This window comes from Henckelia pumila, chromosome 3 (genome assembly GCF_033568475.1).
Source record: "Henckelia pumila isolate YLH828 chromosome 3, ASM3356847v2, whole genome shotgun sequence".
Lineage (NCBI taxonomy): Eukaryota > Viridiplantae > Streptophyta > Magnoliopsida > Lamiales > Gesneriaceae > Henckelia > Henckelia pumila.
Window position 1 is genome coordinate 111,495,741 of NC_133122.1, and position 14,602 is coordinate 111,510,342.

The 14,602-nt window shown below is 39.1% G+C and overlaps 1 protein-coding gene across 1 annotated transcript; it reads left to right on the forward strand.

Annotated features, from left to right (window-relative positions):
- The first annotated feature begins 1,389 nt into the window (after window positions 1-1,389).
- Window positions 1,390-2,900, forward strand: LOC140889306 (uncharacterized). The gene is made up of 3 exons (XM_073297023.1): window positions 1,390-1,668; window positions 1,728-1,989; window positions 2,308-2,900. Exons 1-3 carry the CDS (start codon window positions 1,390-1,392, stop codon window positions 2,898-2,900), a joined length of 1,134 nt encoding a protein of 377 aa, XP_073153124.1.
- The last annotated feature ends 11,702 nt before the right edge of the window (window positions 2,901-14,602 follow it).

Here is a 14,602-nt window from a genome sequence, read left to right on the forward strand (position 1 = left end):
TAGACTGCTGTTGTCTAGTTAACTAAAATTAAGGTGAAACAGGAATTAAATTTTCGATGATGAATATTTGATATGATTAATTATTATTTTAGTGAATCGATGATTGAATGAATGAATATCAAGGGTGTAGTTGACCGATACCAAGGCTTGTTTCTCATTGATTTCCTCAGTTAATTTTTTAGTTTTGCATGCTAGTGAATTTTAATTGCTTAAAGTTTTTAGTATTTAATCTCAACTTCAAAAACCCCTTTTTATTTTAAAGAACACTTTTAAATTTATTTTTCCTTGTGGGAACGATCCCTACTCACGCTACTGCATTATTTGTTTATCTGATTGAGTCGGGTAATTTGGGCGTACGCGATAAGCGCTACCAAATTTTGGCGCCGTTGCCGGGGAACGGTGTTAATTTATTGTGTTCTTATTATTTTAGTTTTAATTTTAATTTTTTATTTTTTTATTCCTCGTAGTGCTACTCTGGTTTGTTCATGCTTTCAGGTGACTCTGCTGAAGAAGATTTTCTCTACGATTCGGAAATAGAAAGGACCTTGCATACGCGGAGGAGAGAACTTCGTAGAAAACAATAAGAGGAAGCTGCTCGAGCTGCATTCCCAGAAGAAGAGATGGCTGCTAACGCCAATCTGAGTTTGAGACAATTGGGCACTCCTGATCCAAATCAACAGCTCTTATGCATTACTTTTCCAACTTTATAAAATAATGCTAATTTTGAATTGAAATCTGGACTGATACACTTACTGCCTGCTTTTCATGGTCTTGCAGGTGAGGATCCGCACAAGCATCTGATGGAATTCCACGTGGTGTGTTCAAGCATGAAACCGCATGGAGTTACAGAGGAGCAGATTCAGCTCAGAGCCTTTCCTTTCTCTTTAAAAAGTTCTGCTAAGGATTGGCTGTACTACCTACCTTCTGGATCCATCACCACCTGGATTGAGATGAAGAGAATATTTTTAGAGAAGTACTTCCCAGCTTCTAGAGCAGCAAACATCCGGAAAGAAATTTATGGGTGCAAACAGCAGATGGGAGAGTCACTGCACGAGTATTGGGAGCGCTTCAAGAAACTTTCGCCAGCTGTCCGCAGTACCAGATAAGTGAAAATTTACTAATTCAATACTGTTATGAAGGATTGTTGTCTCATGACAGGAGTATGCTGGATGCGGCTAGTGGAGGAGTTTTTGTGGACAAAACTCCGGTGCAAGCAAGAAATTTAATAGAGAATATGACTGCCAATTCTCAGCAATTTGGCACCAACAGAAGTGATCCTGCACCCAGGAAAAGTAACGAGGTAAATGTTTCTTCCCTTGAACAACAATTGAGCGAATTGACGTCTCTTGTGCGTCATATGGCTATAGGGAATGGACAAATTGCTAAGGTATGTGGAATTTGTACTCAAGTGGGACATGCAACTGCATGTGTCCCACTCTTCAAGAGGGATATGCTGAACAAGTCAATGCAGCTGGAGGATTTCCAGGACCACCTCAACAGAAGTATGATCCTTACTCCAACACGTACAATCCAGGTTGGAGGGATCATCCGAACCTCAGATACGGAAATCCACAAGCGAATCCACCTGGACCTCAAGCACCAGAGCACAATCAATCTTATAGGCCACCGTACCCTCCACCACACAGCGCCCTCAGATTCCTACGCCAGGTGAGTCTCTTGAAAACATAGTTCAGAATCTTGCCACTAATACTTTGGCTTTTCAACAGGACACCCGGACGAGCATCCAAAACTTAAATACCCAAATGGGCCAGCTCGCTGCAGCAATTAGCAAGTTGGAAGCACAAAATTTCAGCCGTTTACCTTCACAAATAGTGGTGAATCCGAAGGAGAACGTGAGTGCTATTACTTTGAGGAGTGGAAAGGAGCTGCAGATTCAAGATGGATTGGTCAAAGAACCGGCAGAGATTGAAGGGGACAAAGAAGCTAAGGTGGAGGAGAATGAGCCCATTCCTAAAGAAGCACCGAGAGGTAAGTTTCCTCCTTTTTCTGAGTATAAACCTGTAGCCCCTTTTCCCTTAGCTTTAAAGGACTCTAGGAAATATGAGGGGATTAAGGATCTCTATGAAACTTTTCGTAGATGCGAGGTAAACATTCCACTGTTAGATGCTATTAAGCAATTACCTCGCTATGCTAAATTTTTGAAAGAATTATGTACTGCGAAAAGAGAACAAAAATTGAAGGGTTGTAAGAAAGTTGAATTGGGAGAACAGGTCTCTGCCGTTATTCAAAGAAAGGTACCTACAAAATGCAAGGAGCCAGGTATGTTCTCGATTCCATGTAAAATAGGAGATGATCAGCTTGATACAGCCATGCTAGATTTAGGAGCATCGATTAATGTGATGCCATGCTCTGTTTATGCTTCCTTAAATCTTGGGCCTTTGAATGAAACTGATATTGTTATCCAAATGGCTGATCGATCTACTATTTTTCCACGGGGTTTATTAGAAGATGTCCTAGTGCAAGTTGGCGAATTGGTCTTCCCGGCTGATTTTTATATTCTTGACATGAATAAAAATGAATTGAATAGCCCTATTTTATTAGGAAGACCATTCTTGAAAACTTCTAAGTCTGTAATAGATGTTGATAACGGTACTCTCACTATGGAATTCGATGGAAAAATTGCCAAATTTAATATTTTTGATGCCCTGAAAAATTCTGTTTGTGAAAGTGTTGTTAATATACTTGCAACGCCTGCTGAAATTTCTACTGCTGAAAATTTTATCTCTGATATGCAGGCACCAAAAACCGCGACAAAACATCCTCCTGACCGAGCGAAAAGAATCTCCAAGAAGTCGAAGCAGAAAAAGCATGGAACATTGACTGGAAAAATTATGAAATGGGTAAAGGTGGACAAAGGAACCAGATTTAAACCACCCTGAGGAACTGCAACATTCAGTCGAGCCAACGACCGTAAACAAAGGCGCTGACTGGGAGGCAACCCAGCAATTAGTTTTTTGTTTTTGCTTCGTTCTAATTTTTTGTTTCGTTGAATTTTTGTTTTTAATTTTGGTTTCAGAAAATTTTTGGAAAATTAAAAATATAACTTCTGAAGTAGAGTGCGCTCGATCCTGGCATTTTATAGGATCGAGCACGCCGAAATCATAAGTCCTCTGCCCGCACATTTTAACAGGCGCGCTCGATCCAGACAAATCATAGGATCGAGCGCGCAGATTGCACAAACTCACTGCCTCGCATTTTATTTAGGCGCGCTCGATCGGGTATTTTTCCCGGATCGAGCGCGCGCCAGTTTTACTTTATAGTCGTGCGTTTCCTCCCTCTTTCCCCCACTCCCCCTTTCAAAATTCCCCTCGGCCCTTAGAACCAATTTTCTCCAAATTTTCAAAATTTCCAAATTTTTCACAATTGGTGATCTATCTATTACAGGATCATTCAAGGGCTTGGAATCTTCATTTTTTTTTCCTCCTCTCTACTCCTCCAAGGCCATTTTTTGCTAGAAAAGCCGAAATTGTTGGTGCCCACAATAACTCGTGGCATCTCCGAGAGATTAGGGATTGATCCCACCACGCTCCCACCAGCTGTTCCTTTCCCGCCACCTTTTGAGTTTCCATGGGTCGACCCAGTGCCACCGCCAGAGCATGATGAGGATGGGGCGGACGCCAATCCATAAACCTGGGGAGTTTTCTTTTTATATTTTCATTTCTTTGCATTGCATTCATTTTCTTTTGTGTTGTTAGTTGTTTAGTTTAGTTCTCGAGCATTGACGGCAATGCTTCGTTTAAGTGTGGGGGGGTGCATTCAATGTTTTGTTGTTTGTTTTGCATTGTGTTTGTTGCGTACTTGCATATAGTTCGTAAATTGTTTCATGAGTGTTTTGTGTGCATGAGTTGAGGATGAAATTGTTAGCCTATGATGAGATAGTTGAAAAATGATGATTTTTGAAAAAAATTTAACTCTTGATCAGATTTGAGAAACCGTAGGTTATTTGTTGAATATTCTTAAGCACGCATGTTTAACCAGTAAAGTGTAGCAATGTATTAGATATTGTGGATGTCTGTTGGACCATTTCACGACAATAGGTGTTTGTGGAACTTGATAGTGTTTGAATCTTGATGATTTCTTTGATATGGCATAAACGATCTTGGGCGCACCTAGAAAAAAAAAATTTACAACTCCATCCGGGCCTGAAAAGGATTGAAATCCTAATCCTAAAAGATCAAATTCAAAGCTAAGTATGCAGATGAAATGGGGTTGATGCTCCATCCGGACTATAGACGAGGGGATTGAAATTCTAATCCTGTCTTAGTTATAGCTAAGTATGCGGGTAATTATTGGGGCTAAAGAAATACCGGGTGAAAAATCTAGATGTGCGTAATTATTCTCAAGGCAGTTGTGTTGTGTTGAAGGATTGTTGGGAGGAGAGTTCTTGATGGTGAGGCTTGCACTGAATTGTTATAGGTCGGCGAACAGTCTTGAAACTTTGTTCTTTTGAAGTTGTATATAACTGGGGTAACATGGCACACACACACGTTCGCATTCGACTGAAGGTATATCATTGATAATTGAGAGTTGCTATGAACTTATTTTTTTTAGATGAATGTGGTTTTCTCTGAGGCTATGATTTGCGTGATTCATCCTTGCTTATGTTTTTGTTCTGTTTCATTTTGTTTTTGCATAACTTGCTCGAGGGCGAGCAAGGTTTAAGTGTGGGGGTATTTGATAGTAGTGTTTTGTTTGCATTTTTAGTGTCGTTTTGATTAGTGTTTTGCATGCATTTTGTGTCATTATTTATGTTTTAGTCTAGTTTTATTTTATGTCGTGCATTTAGCTTCCTAATGTTTTATTGGTTTATTGTGTAGGAATTGATATTTTGTTGGTTAAAGAAAATGGAACGCGTCCATGCGTCGAAGGAAATAGGAGAAGTCAAAATTTTCATCAACAAGTGATGCGCTCGATCCGGGAAAGTTGTAGGATCGAGCGCGGTCAAAGATTTCTGAAGGCAGTAGGATGCTCAAGGTCGCGCGCTCGATCGGGTGGAAGTCTCGGATCGAGCGAACTCAAGGAATTTTCGAGGCAGAAGGTTGCCCAGTTTTGCGCGCTCGATCCTAGCATTTTCTCGGATCGAGCGCGCGAGTCTATTGCGGAAAAAGTTGTAATTTTGGAAACTCTTTTAATTAAGGCTCTAGACTTTTATTTGATTTTTAAGTCGATTTTAGGGAGATTATCAGATGATTCTACACGCTTAGAACGCGAAGAACTCTCTCTGGATGGCTAGGTTTTCATCTATCTTTTTTTTAATTTTATTTTCTCTCATGAATTTTTGTAGAGAATTCATGAGTATTGTTGGCTAAACTTTAGTACTTGGTTGATGTAGACGAAGCCCTTGATTTTACTTATTCATGAGATTTTGATTTTCAATGTTTGATTTTTATCAAGTATCAAGAATTATTTTGAATTGATTGATATGCTTGTGTATGAGATTTTTAGATTGGTCATCTTAGGATTTCATTATACAATCGAATGCTAAATTAGAATTCAAATCCGTAATTGTTTGAAACCTCTGATTTGCGAAGCAACTATGATTAATATTTTCTGCTGTTGAATTTGTTAAATCGTAGGAATAATAATTAACTAGGCTAAATTCATCCGCTTGTGTATGGGTTGTCTAGCTTTATCAGTTTCACTAGTTTGAATGCTACCGTGGATTTAAATCTGATCGCTGGTATTGGGTTAGTTTATGGGGTAAGGGTTAACTTAGACTACTGTTGTCTAGTTAACTAAAATTAAGGTGAAACAGGAATTAAATTTCTGATGATGAATATTTGATAAGATTAATTATTATTTTAGTGAATCGATGATTAAATGAATGAATATCAAGGGTGTAGTCGACCGATACCAAGGCTTGTTTCTCATTGATTTCCTCAGTTAATTTTTTAGTTTTGCATGCTAGTGAATTTTAATTGCTTAAAGTTTTTAGTATTTAATCTCAACTTCAAAAACCCCCTTTTATTTTAAATAACACTTTTAAATTTACCTTTCCTCGTGGGAAAGATCCCTACTCACGCTACTGCATTATTTGTTTATCTGATTGAGTCGGGTAATTTGGGCGTACGCGATAAGCGCTACCAGTGGTCCAAGTTCGAATCCTGGGGAGGGCAAAAACTCTCCTTTCCAAGTGGGAAGAAGACCATGAGTATGGTTGCGGGCCCCCAGAGCTAAGGCCAGATGGGCCAGAGGCAGAGAGATGCACCAAGTCCATTATACTCGCCGTCATGTACATTGGTTTTATAGATTGATCAATCGCTAATGTTAATGGTCACACATCACTGATATGACTTGCACTAAAGATTTTATGATGATGACATGTGACCGACGATTTCGGTTATGACTAGCAAGTGCACTAGGTCAAGTTATAGTATATGGACAATGAGTCCAAGTATCGATCCCACAGAGACTGTAGTCAATTCTCAAGATTTGATTATTTCACATAATCTAGACAAAATAATATAAAAGATGCGATGAGTTAAATAAAAATTCAATTACTAAAAAAATAAGAAATAAAATAGCTGAAATATAAATTTAATTAAAATGAGATAACCAAGACACACAAAGGTATCGAACTAATTTATGCATCCACGTGGCACAGACTGAAAATTATGTTTATTCCAATCACGGTGAATTTTTCTATCTTATTCAACAATCTATTTCTATAATTGCTAAACCTATTCAAGTTGTATGGATTAATTATTTATAATTAATTCTAATCAAAGTTAAACGCATTCAATATTTATGAAAATTCAGTTTTTACCTAAAACCGCATACTGAAACCGAATACTATTTTTAGTCTTTTTAACCATATATTGATTGATATTTTTGATACTATCTTTAATCAATCCTCTTTCGATTCGTGATTTATCAACAAACATGTGACTAGGTGATTAGGCTATTCACAAGAAATATTAAACTAATTAACATCAATCAATAATTGAAAATATTCAAATTAAATCAAACATGTAACCAAGTCTCAAACATAAATTAAGTTCGACTCAATCTCGTGGTCTTGGTTGAAGAAAAACTACTCAATAATCGAAAACAATATTCAAACAAAATTTTAATCAACAAAAATTAAGAAAAAACATAGAAGGAGAATAAAAATAGAAGAAATCTTCACTAATCCAAGCCTCCAGTCGCCTTTCACGTTTTTTTGGTATCTGGAACCCTTCAATTCGTGATAAATCTTCTATTTATATGTTCAGAATCCCATAAGAAATCTTCTTTTTCAACCCGAGAATTTTTCCGAAATAAAACTCTTCCCGCATTCGTGCTCTAGCGGGGGAAAAGCCCCGCTAGAGCGCCCAAGTTTCTGTCCAACACTCCAATTTACAATCTTTCGCAATCTAGCGGAAGAAAAGGCCTGCTAGAGTGCCTAAATTTCTGTCCTAGACTTTCCTCGCACAAGTCGCGCGTGGGAGGAAGAAAGTTCCCGCTGGGGCGCAAGCTTTTTTTCCCAGCGCGCAGCATTTTTGAAAAATTCATATCCGGAGTTCTGGCCATCGGCTCTTCTCTTGCTCCATAATCTTTATTTCTTCAATGTACCTTCATTCAAACCGATGAAAATGAAATGTATACAATATGAATGAAATAAATTAATTAATTAAACAAAAACAACTCTAAAAACATATAAATGCATGCAAACTCGACTCGAAACTTGCACAAAATAATGCATAATAACACACTTATCAACTCCCCCATACTTCAATCTTGCTCGCCCTCGAGCAAGACAAATGATGAAACAAACACAAAACACAACATAAAAGTAGGACAAATTCATGGGAAGTAACAACCTCAGTGAAGTAATATGCAAAACTCAAAAATACCCCCAACTCTTCACAATACACCCTCGGTTTAACATTAACGTGTGTGTGTGTGATGTTATTCCAGTTACATGCAACTTAGAAAGAATCGTTTTCAAGACTGCTTAGCGACCTAATAACACATCAGTGCAAGAGTCACTCGCATGCATCCATTCCTTCAAATTACCTCTAACAAACACACCTTCCTTGAGATCTATTATTACGCACCGCAGGATTTTGCACCCAGCTTTCTTAAGCCCCATAAATTACCTGCAAACTTAGCTATAACTATGATTGGATTCGAATTTCAATCCCCTCGTCTATAGCCCGGATGGAGCATCAACCCCAACCCGCAGACTTAGTTTCAGACTAGGCAATTAGGATTTCAATCCCTTATCCGAAACCCGGATGGAGTTGAGTTTTTCAAAAAAATTTATCATTTTTTTTAAAAAAAATGGTGCGCCCAAGATCATAAGTGCAATGTTAGAGGATCATCAAAATTCACAGGACACAATTAAGATCACTAAACACCTATTGTCGTGCAATGGTCAAACAGACAAAAACTTTATCTTTTTCGCTATAATTCACTGGTTTAACAGGAGTGCGTGAAAATATTCACGGTTCAACCTAAGGTTTCTCATGTCAAGTCAAGGGCAAACATTTTCAACAAAATTCAATTTTCTTACTTCTTAATCATCAGCGGATCCCATTAATTATCCTAACTTGACACACATGCAAGCTAACACAAAAATGAACAAGATGCAAATAGGCCAAAACATGAACACATGCAACACAAACAAAAACACAAAACATAATGAAACAAAATCTAGACTACCCCCCTCCTGTAAGAGTGGGTGCCCAGTGAGCCAACTGTGTGGCTATGGGCTTTGTTGACTCTTTGTATAAACAATCTTTTGTTTAATATTATTTACACTTTTATGGCAATGACTTTATATTACTTCATATTGTTATATATACTATTGTTGTTTTGATAAAGACCTTGAATATACTATAGTGTATGTAAGATGTGGTAGAACATGGAGATGTCTATCATGAAATACATCTTATAGTCACTGTATATTCTAAAACCGTTCCTAGTCGATTGAGCCGTCCGATAATAAGGATAAGGATCGCTCGAGTTTGAGACTAGCATTTGCGATGCGGAGTACCACGTTTCATTGGTAGGGAACATGGAGATGTTCGAAGCATGCAAATGGATATTCATAGGATGAATAGTCGAACTACCCTATCCGACTTTCCAAGTGGTTATCACTTATCGAGTGGATAAAGTCCCGGTTTTGGTTGTACACCATTAGTCCTTACGACTTGAAACATCATGGAGACTCTATATGCTAGTACTGTGCTTTGACTCGTTTACCGACTCTGAGGGGTCATCAGGTGTCGAGATTGGGTACAGTTACGACACATATAGGAGTCAATGCATTGTTGTCAAGGATTCACCACATACTTGCGAGTGTGGATATCCTATGCGATCTGAGGAGATATTAGTGTGACAAATCTCTGGCCAGAGTACTTGATGTGATTTAAGAAATGGTTTCTTAGTAGCACATGCGATGTCACTAATTTGATCTTCAAGATGCATTGCATAGTTATCGAATCTTGAGCGACTCTCGATATACCAATGGTTGTTGATTCGATCGGGATATTTGGATGAAGGGACCGTACTGTACGCTAACCAAAATCTACTGGTTTTTGTAGGCACTATCAGTGATACCTAGGGAATCATGGGGCGATGTTGCTAGGCGCTTTACCATGATTCGTTGGGCAAGTCGGAAAGTGTTGTTCCGAGTCACAAGGAGTTGTGAGCCCACGGCTAGCTGTATCCCTGAACCATTGAGGGTCACACAGTGTAATGGAGTTTTAATCCCCGTTGAGATAGTTAAATTTAAAGAGTTAAATTTAATGAACTAAGGAGTTGGACTTCTTAAATAAGAGTAAGGGAGTAGGATTTCCTAAAATGACATAGGGATGGACATTTTTGGAAACCACTGAATTCGGATTTAGGAAAATTTATTTTGACTTTAAAACGTGCAGAAATGGTTTCTGTGCACATTGGTGAAATCGTTTCATCAATCGGAGTCACGATGAATTTTATATTAATTTCTGAACGAGCGGGCTTTGCTTGTCGGGCCCCAGCTTATGACTAATGGGCCCTAAGGTGTTAGTGGCCTGCATTATAAATAAGTTATTTCAGTACAGAAATTAAACACAACAGGTCATAATTTTTGAGACAGGATTTTCGAAACCCTAGCCCCTCTCAAAAACGTTTTCGGCCGCCTCTCCCTCCCTCTGCCCGAGAAAATTCCGGTCTGTGATTTTGAATCGCAGTAAGGAATAACGAATCAAATTCGTGTATTCTCTTCGCAGAAAACTTCTGATAGATTTTCTAGTGCAATCTATCAGAGGGATTAAAACCTCTGTTCGTGGACCTGATTGAAGGCGTTCATCGGTTCCAGGGAGAGACAACAAGAGCAGAATTGTTCTGTTGGTGTCCATTAATCTCGTTGCGAGATTTGAGGTAAAATTTATTTAATTGTTATTTAAATTTTACACACACGTAATTCAATCGATGAATGGTTGATACCCATACCATGGAAACGTTCCATGAAAATTTTTAAACTTCCGCTGCACCGGGTATCAATCGTAATTGGTCTGGGAACTCGCCAGTTTTCCAACAGTGGTATCAAAGCCAGGTTGCTCAGATCAATCGATTGAATTAATCAATTGTACAAAATTTTTGAGTCTCGGTTTTTTGAAACAAAATAAATATTTTTAATAAAAAAATTTTTTTTTCCGGGGGCGAAACCCGGGCAGCGATTGGATCGCTGCCCGGAAGGGGCAGCGATGGTCGCTGCCCCCAGGGGCGGCGCACGGCGCCGCCCAAAGGGGGCGCACGGCGCCGCCCAGGGCGGCGACCGTCGCCGCCCAGGGCGGCGCACGGCGCTGCCCAGCGCAGCGCTGGGCGCTGCGCAGGGCAGCGCTCGGCGCCGCCCAGGCGGCGGCGCCGAGCGCCGCCCCTGGGCGGCAAGCGTTGCTGCCCTAAGGGGGCAGCCGGGCTGCCCCCGGCCCGCGCCCCGGGTGCGGGCCAACCCGGGAGTGTCCCGGGTGGCCCGCGGGAAAAATTAATATTTTATTAAAAATTAATTTTAATATGTTAAAATTTTATTTTTGGTCCGGTCAAAAATTGTTTTTGATTGGTTCACGAGATTTCGGATCGAATTGTTCGAGTCCGTAAATTTTAAAATTGATTTTGGATAAATTTGAATTTTTGGAAAATTTTAATATTTTATCCGTAAATTGAATTTTGAAATCAATTATTTTGGTACAATTGATGATAAGATATGATCTTATGATATATTAGATAAAATATGATTTTATTTGTAAAATTGGATTTTATAGATAAAATATGATTTTATTTGATATGGAGATAAAATATGATTTTATATGTGAAATGTGATTTTATATATAAAATATGATTTTATCTTGTTTAAATTTGAATTGCCACAGCATGTTATCCAATAAATTAATTTTGAATTAAATATTATTGGATAAGGATGATCGATTGCCATGACCAATTTTGTAGGTGTATGTTAGGAATTTACATTTTGTCTTTATTGTTGTTGGTTTTATTAATGGGCCTGGTTTATGGCCCGATATGAATGTCATATGTAATAAAAGTGGGCTTGGTTTATAGCCCGTTCCCACCCCCTAAAAATGTATCCCCTACTTGTCATTGTTATTTATTGTAAATACATTAGATTTAGTGGGAGATCAAGATTTGAAGATGGTGGGCCCAGCAGACAATGAAGACTGAAGAAATGTAAATTGGAAGCATATGTAATAGGATTGCATTTGCATACTGCATATTACCTAGGATTGGACTAAGACCCGTGATTGGCAACCACGGGTCAATTAGAAATGGAATCGATCATCCTATATAATATGTGATATTATGATTGTATGCATGTTTAGACATAAATTGCGTGAATCCGGCAATGCATGCAATAAATTAAATATGATGAGACAAATATTTTTATAAATAAAATCCCTCATTTTAAATATGATTTAAAATTTATATCAAGATAAATAAAGGAAATTTAAATATTGTTTAAATGTTCCTACCTTCCATCAACGGTCAATGTATGTGATGCTACCCGCGGATACGGTCCGGCTCATATTATTGGGGGGGCCCGTCCGTCGGAAAGCTGTACATTGGATCGACAAATGTTGTAAGTTGGGTGGAACTCCCATGGGATCGGCTCATATTATTGGGGATCCACATGGCGACCGTCCATCACAACTTAATATTGATGGGTCATCTTGACATGTCACTTTAAACGGCGTCATATTATTGGGCCCTTATTGGACATGAGGTAAATACATGGGGGTTGCTTTGGAAGCAATTGGGCTCTACCTTTTGAGAATTATGGTTGGCTGATATTATTCGGGACCATAAGTTTGTCAATTGGACTCCATGTTCTCACTAAGGAAAAAGTTTCCCGTTTTCACTAGAGGGTGGTGAAATCGTTAAAATAGTGGGAGTGAGATTCATAAAATTAAATTCGCCTATTTTATGTCTTAGTAAATTGTTAAACAATCATTGATATATGTCTGTTTTTCCTTTTCAGTATTTCATACAATGAATTCGCGAAATCCTTTATTCTCGATCCTCGAACAAAACAAGCTGACTGGCGCCAACTATACGGAATGGTTCCGGAAGTTGAAGATTGTCTTAACTTCGGAGAAAATGCTCTACGTGTTAGAGAAAGCACCTCCGAAGGAAGCACCAGCTGACATAAGTCCGGAGGAATTGGCCAAACTTGATGCATGGTGTGACCATGACATCAAGACCAAATGCTATATGCAAGCCTCGATGTCTGATGAACTCCAGAGGCGATTTGAGGACACGGTGAATGCTGCTGACATTCACACGCAACTCAAGGAACTTTTTGGGGCTCAGTCGAGGGCTGAAAGGTTCTCTACTGTTAAGGAGTTGATGACGTGCCGCATGCGTGAAGGGACTTCGGTCCGTGATCATGGGGTACGAGTGATTTGGCTCATACAGAAGTTAGCGACCCTTGATTTGGTGTTGGAGCATGAACTCAATGTGGACTTGCTGCTTCTATCTCTTCCTTCTTCATTTGATGGATTCGTGATAAATTTAATATGAACAAGATAGAGGCCACCCTTGAAGAGATGGTCAATATGCTCGTTACATATGAATCCACACTTAAGAAGGATAAGCCAGCTTTCTTGGTGGGCTCCTCATCTTCTGCTAAGAAGGGGCCAAGTATGAAGGGCAAGAAACGTTCTGCCCCACCCAAGAAAGTGGAACCCGAGAAGAAGCAAAAGACAAAGGCTTCAAACGATGGAAAATCCAAGGATGTTTGCCATTACTGCAAGAAGCGGGTCATTGGAAGCGCAACTGCAAGGAGTATCTTGAGCAGTTGGGAACTGCAAAGGGTATGTTCTATATCGAAATAAACATGTCACTTAATACAACTTCTTGGGTATTGGATACCGGATGTGGATCTCACATTTGCAATGATTTGCAGGTGATGACAAGAAGTCGCAGGCTTAGAATGGGTGAGACCCAGCTGAGGCTCGGGAATGGTTCCAGAGTTGAAGCTACGGCCATTGGAGATGTTTGTTTGATTTTGCAGAATGGTTTTAAATTATTGTTGAGAGATGTTTTATTTGTGCCAGATTTAATTAAAAACATTATTTCTATTTCTATGCTTGATAGAGATGGTTATTCTTGTAATTTTGTGAATGGGATTTGCAATATTTACAAGAATGAATGTTTAATTGGAAATGGACAACTTGAAAACGATCTATACAATTTAAAACTAAAAGACGTTCCAGTAAATTGTATTGACAAACCGGCGACAACAAACAAAAGGAAAATCGATAGTCAAAACCCGGCAAACCTTTGGCACGCTAGACTAGGTCATATTTCCTCAAGGAGGATGAACAAGCTAGTGGGAGAGGGCATGTTTGATATGTCTGATATTAACTCTCTACCTACTTGTGAATCCTGCCTAAAAGGGAAAATGACTAAATCTCCTTTTAAGGGGAAGCCTGAACGTAGTCAAAATCTGTTGGATTTGATCCATACAGATGTTTGTGGTCCATTTAGAGTAGGGACTCAACATGGCCACACCTACTTCATTACCTTTACTGATGATTATTCTAGGTATGGGTATTTATATTTAATGAAATATAAGTCTGAAGCATTTGAAAAGTTCAAAGAATTCAAGGCTGAAGTAGAAAACAAGCTAGGTAAAAGTATTAAAGCACTTCGATCGGATCGAGGTGGAGAATACTTGAGTACCGAGTTTTTGGACTATCTAAAAGAGAATGGGATTCTCTCTCAGTGGACTCCTCCTATGACACCACAGCTTAATGGTGTATCGGAGCGTCGTAATCGAACTTTGTTGGACATGGTTCGATCCATGATGAGCTTCACTGAGCTTCCACCTTCGTTTTGGGGCTATGCGCTTGAAACGGCGGTATTGTTGTTGAATAACGTCCACACTAAAGCAGTGGACAAAACACCATACGAGTTATGGAATGGCAAAGCTCCTAAGTATTCATACTTGAGGATTTGGGGATGTCCTGCTTACGTGAAGCGGACAGTGGGAGATAAGTTGGATAGTCGATCCAGCTTGTGTTATTTTGTGGGGTATCCGAAGAATTCAATCGGATATTATTTCTATTATCCTGCTGAAACAAAGGTGTTTGTTTCA

Bases quoted from the DNA above. Each gene is read 5' to 3' on its own strand.
- LOC140889306 (XM_073297023.1), top strand. From the start codon at position 1,390: ATGTGGAATTTGTACTCAAGTGGGACATGCAACTGCATGTGTCCCACT. The intron at 1,669-1,727 runs GTGAGTCTCTTG...GCTTTTCAACAG, and splicing joins CCCTCAGATTCCTACGCCAG to GACACCCGGACGAGCATCCA. The intron at 1,990-2,307 runs GTAAGTTTCCTC...CATGTAAAATAG, and splicing joins TCCTAAAGAAGCACCGAGAG to GAGATGATCAGCTTGATACA.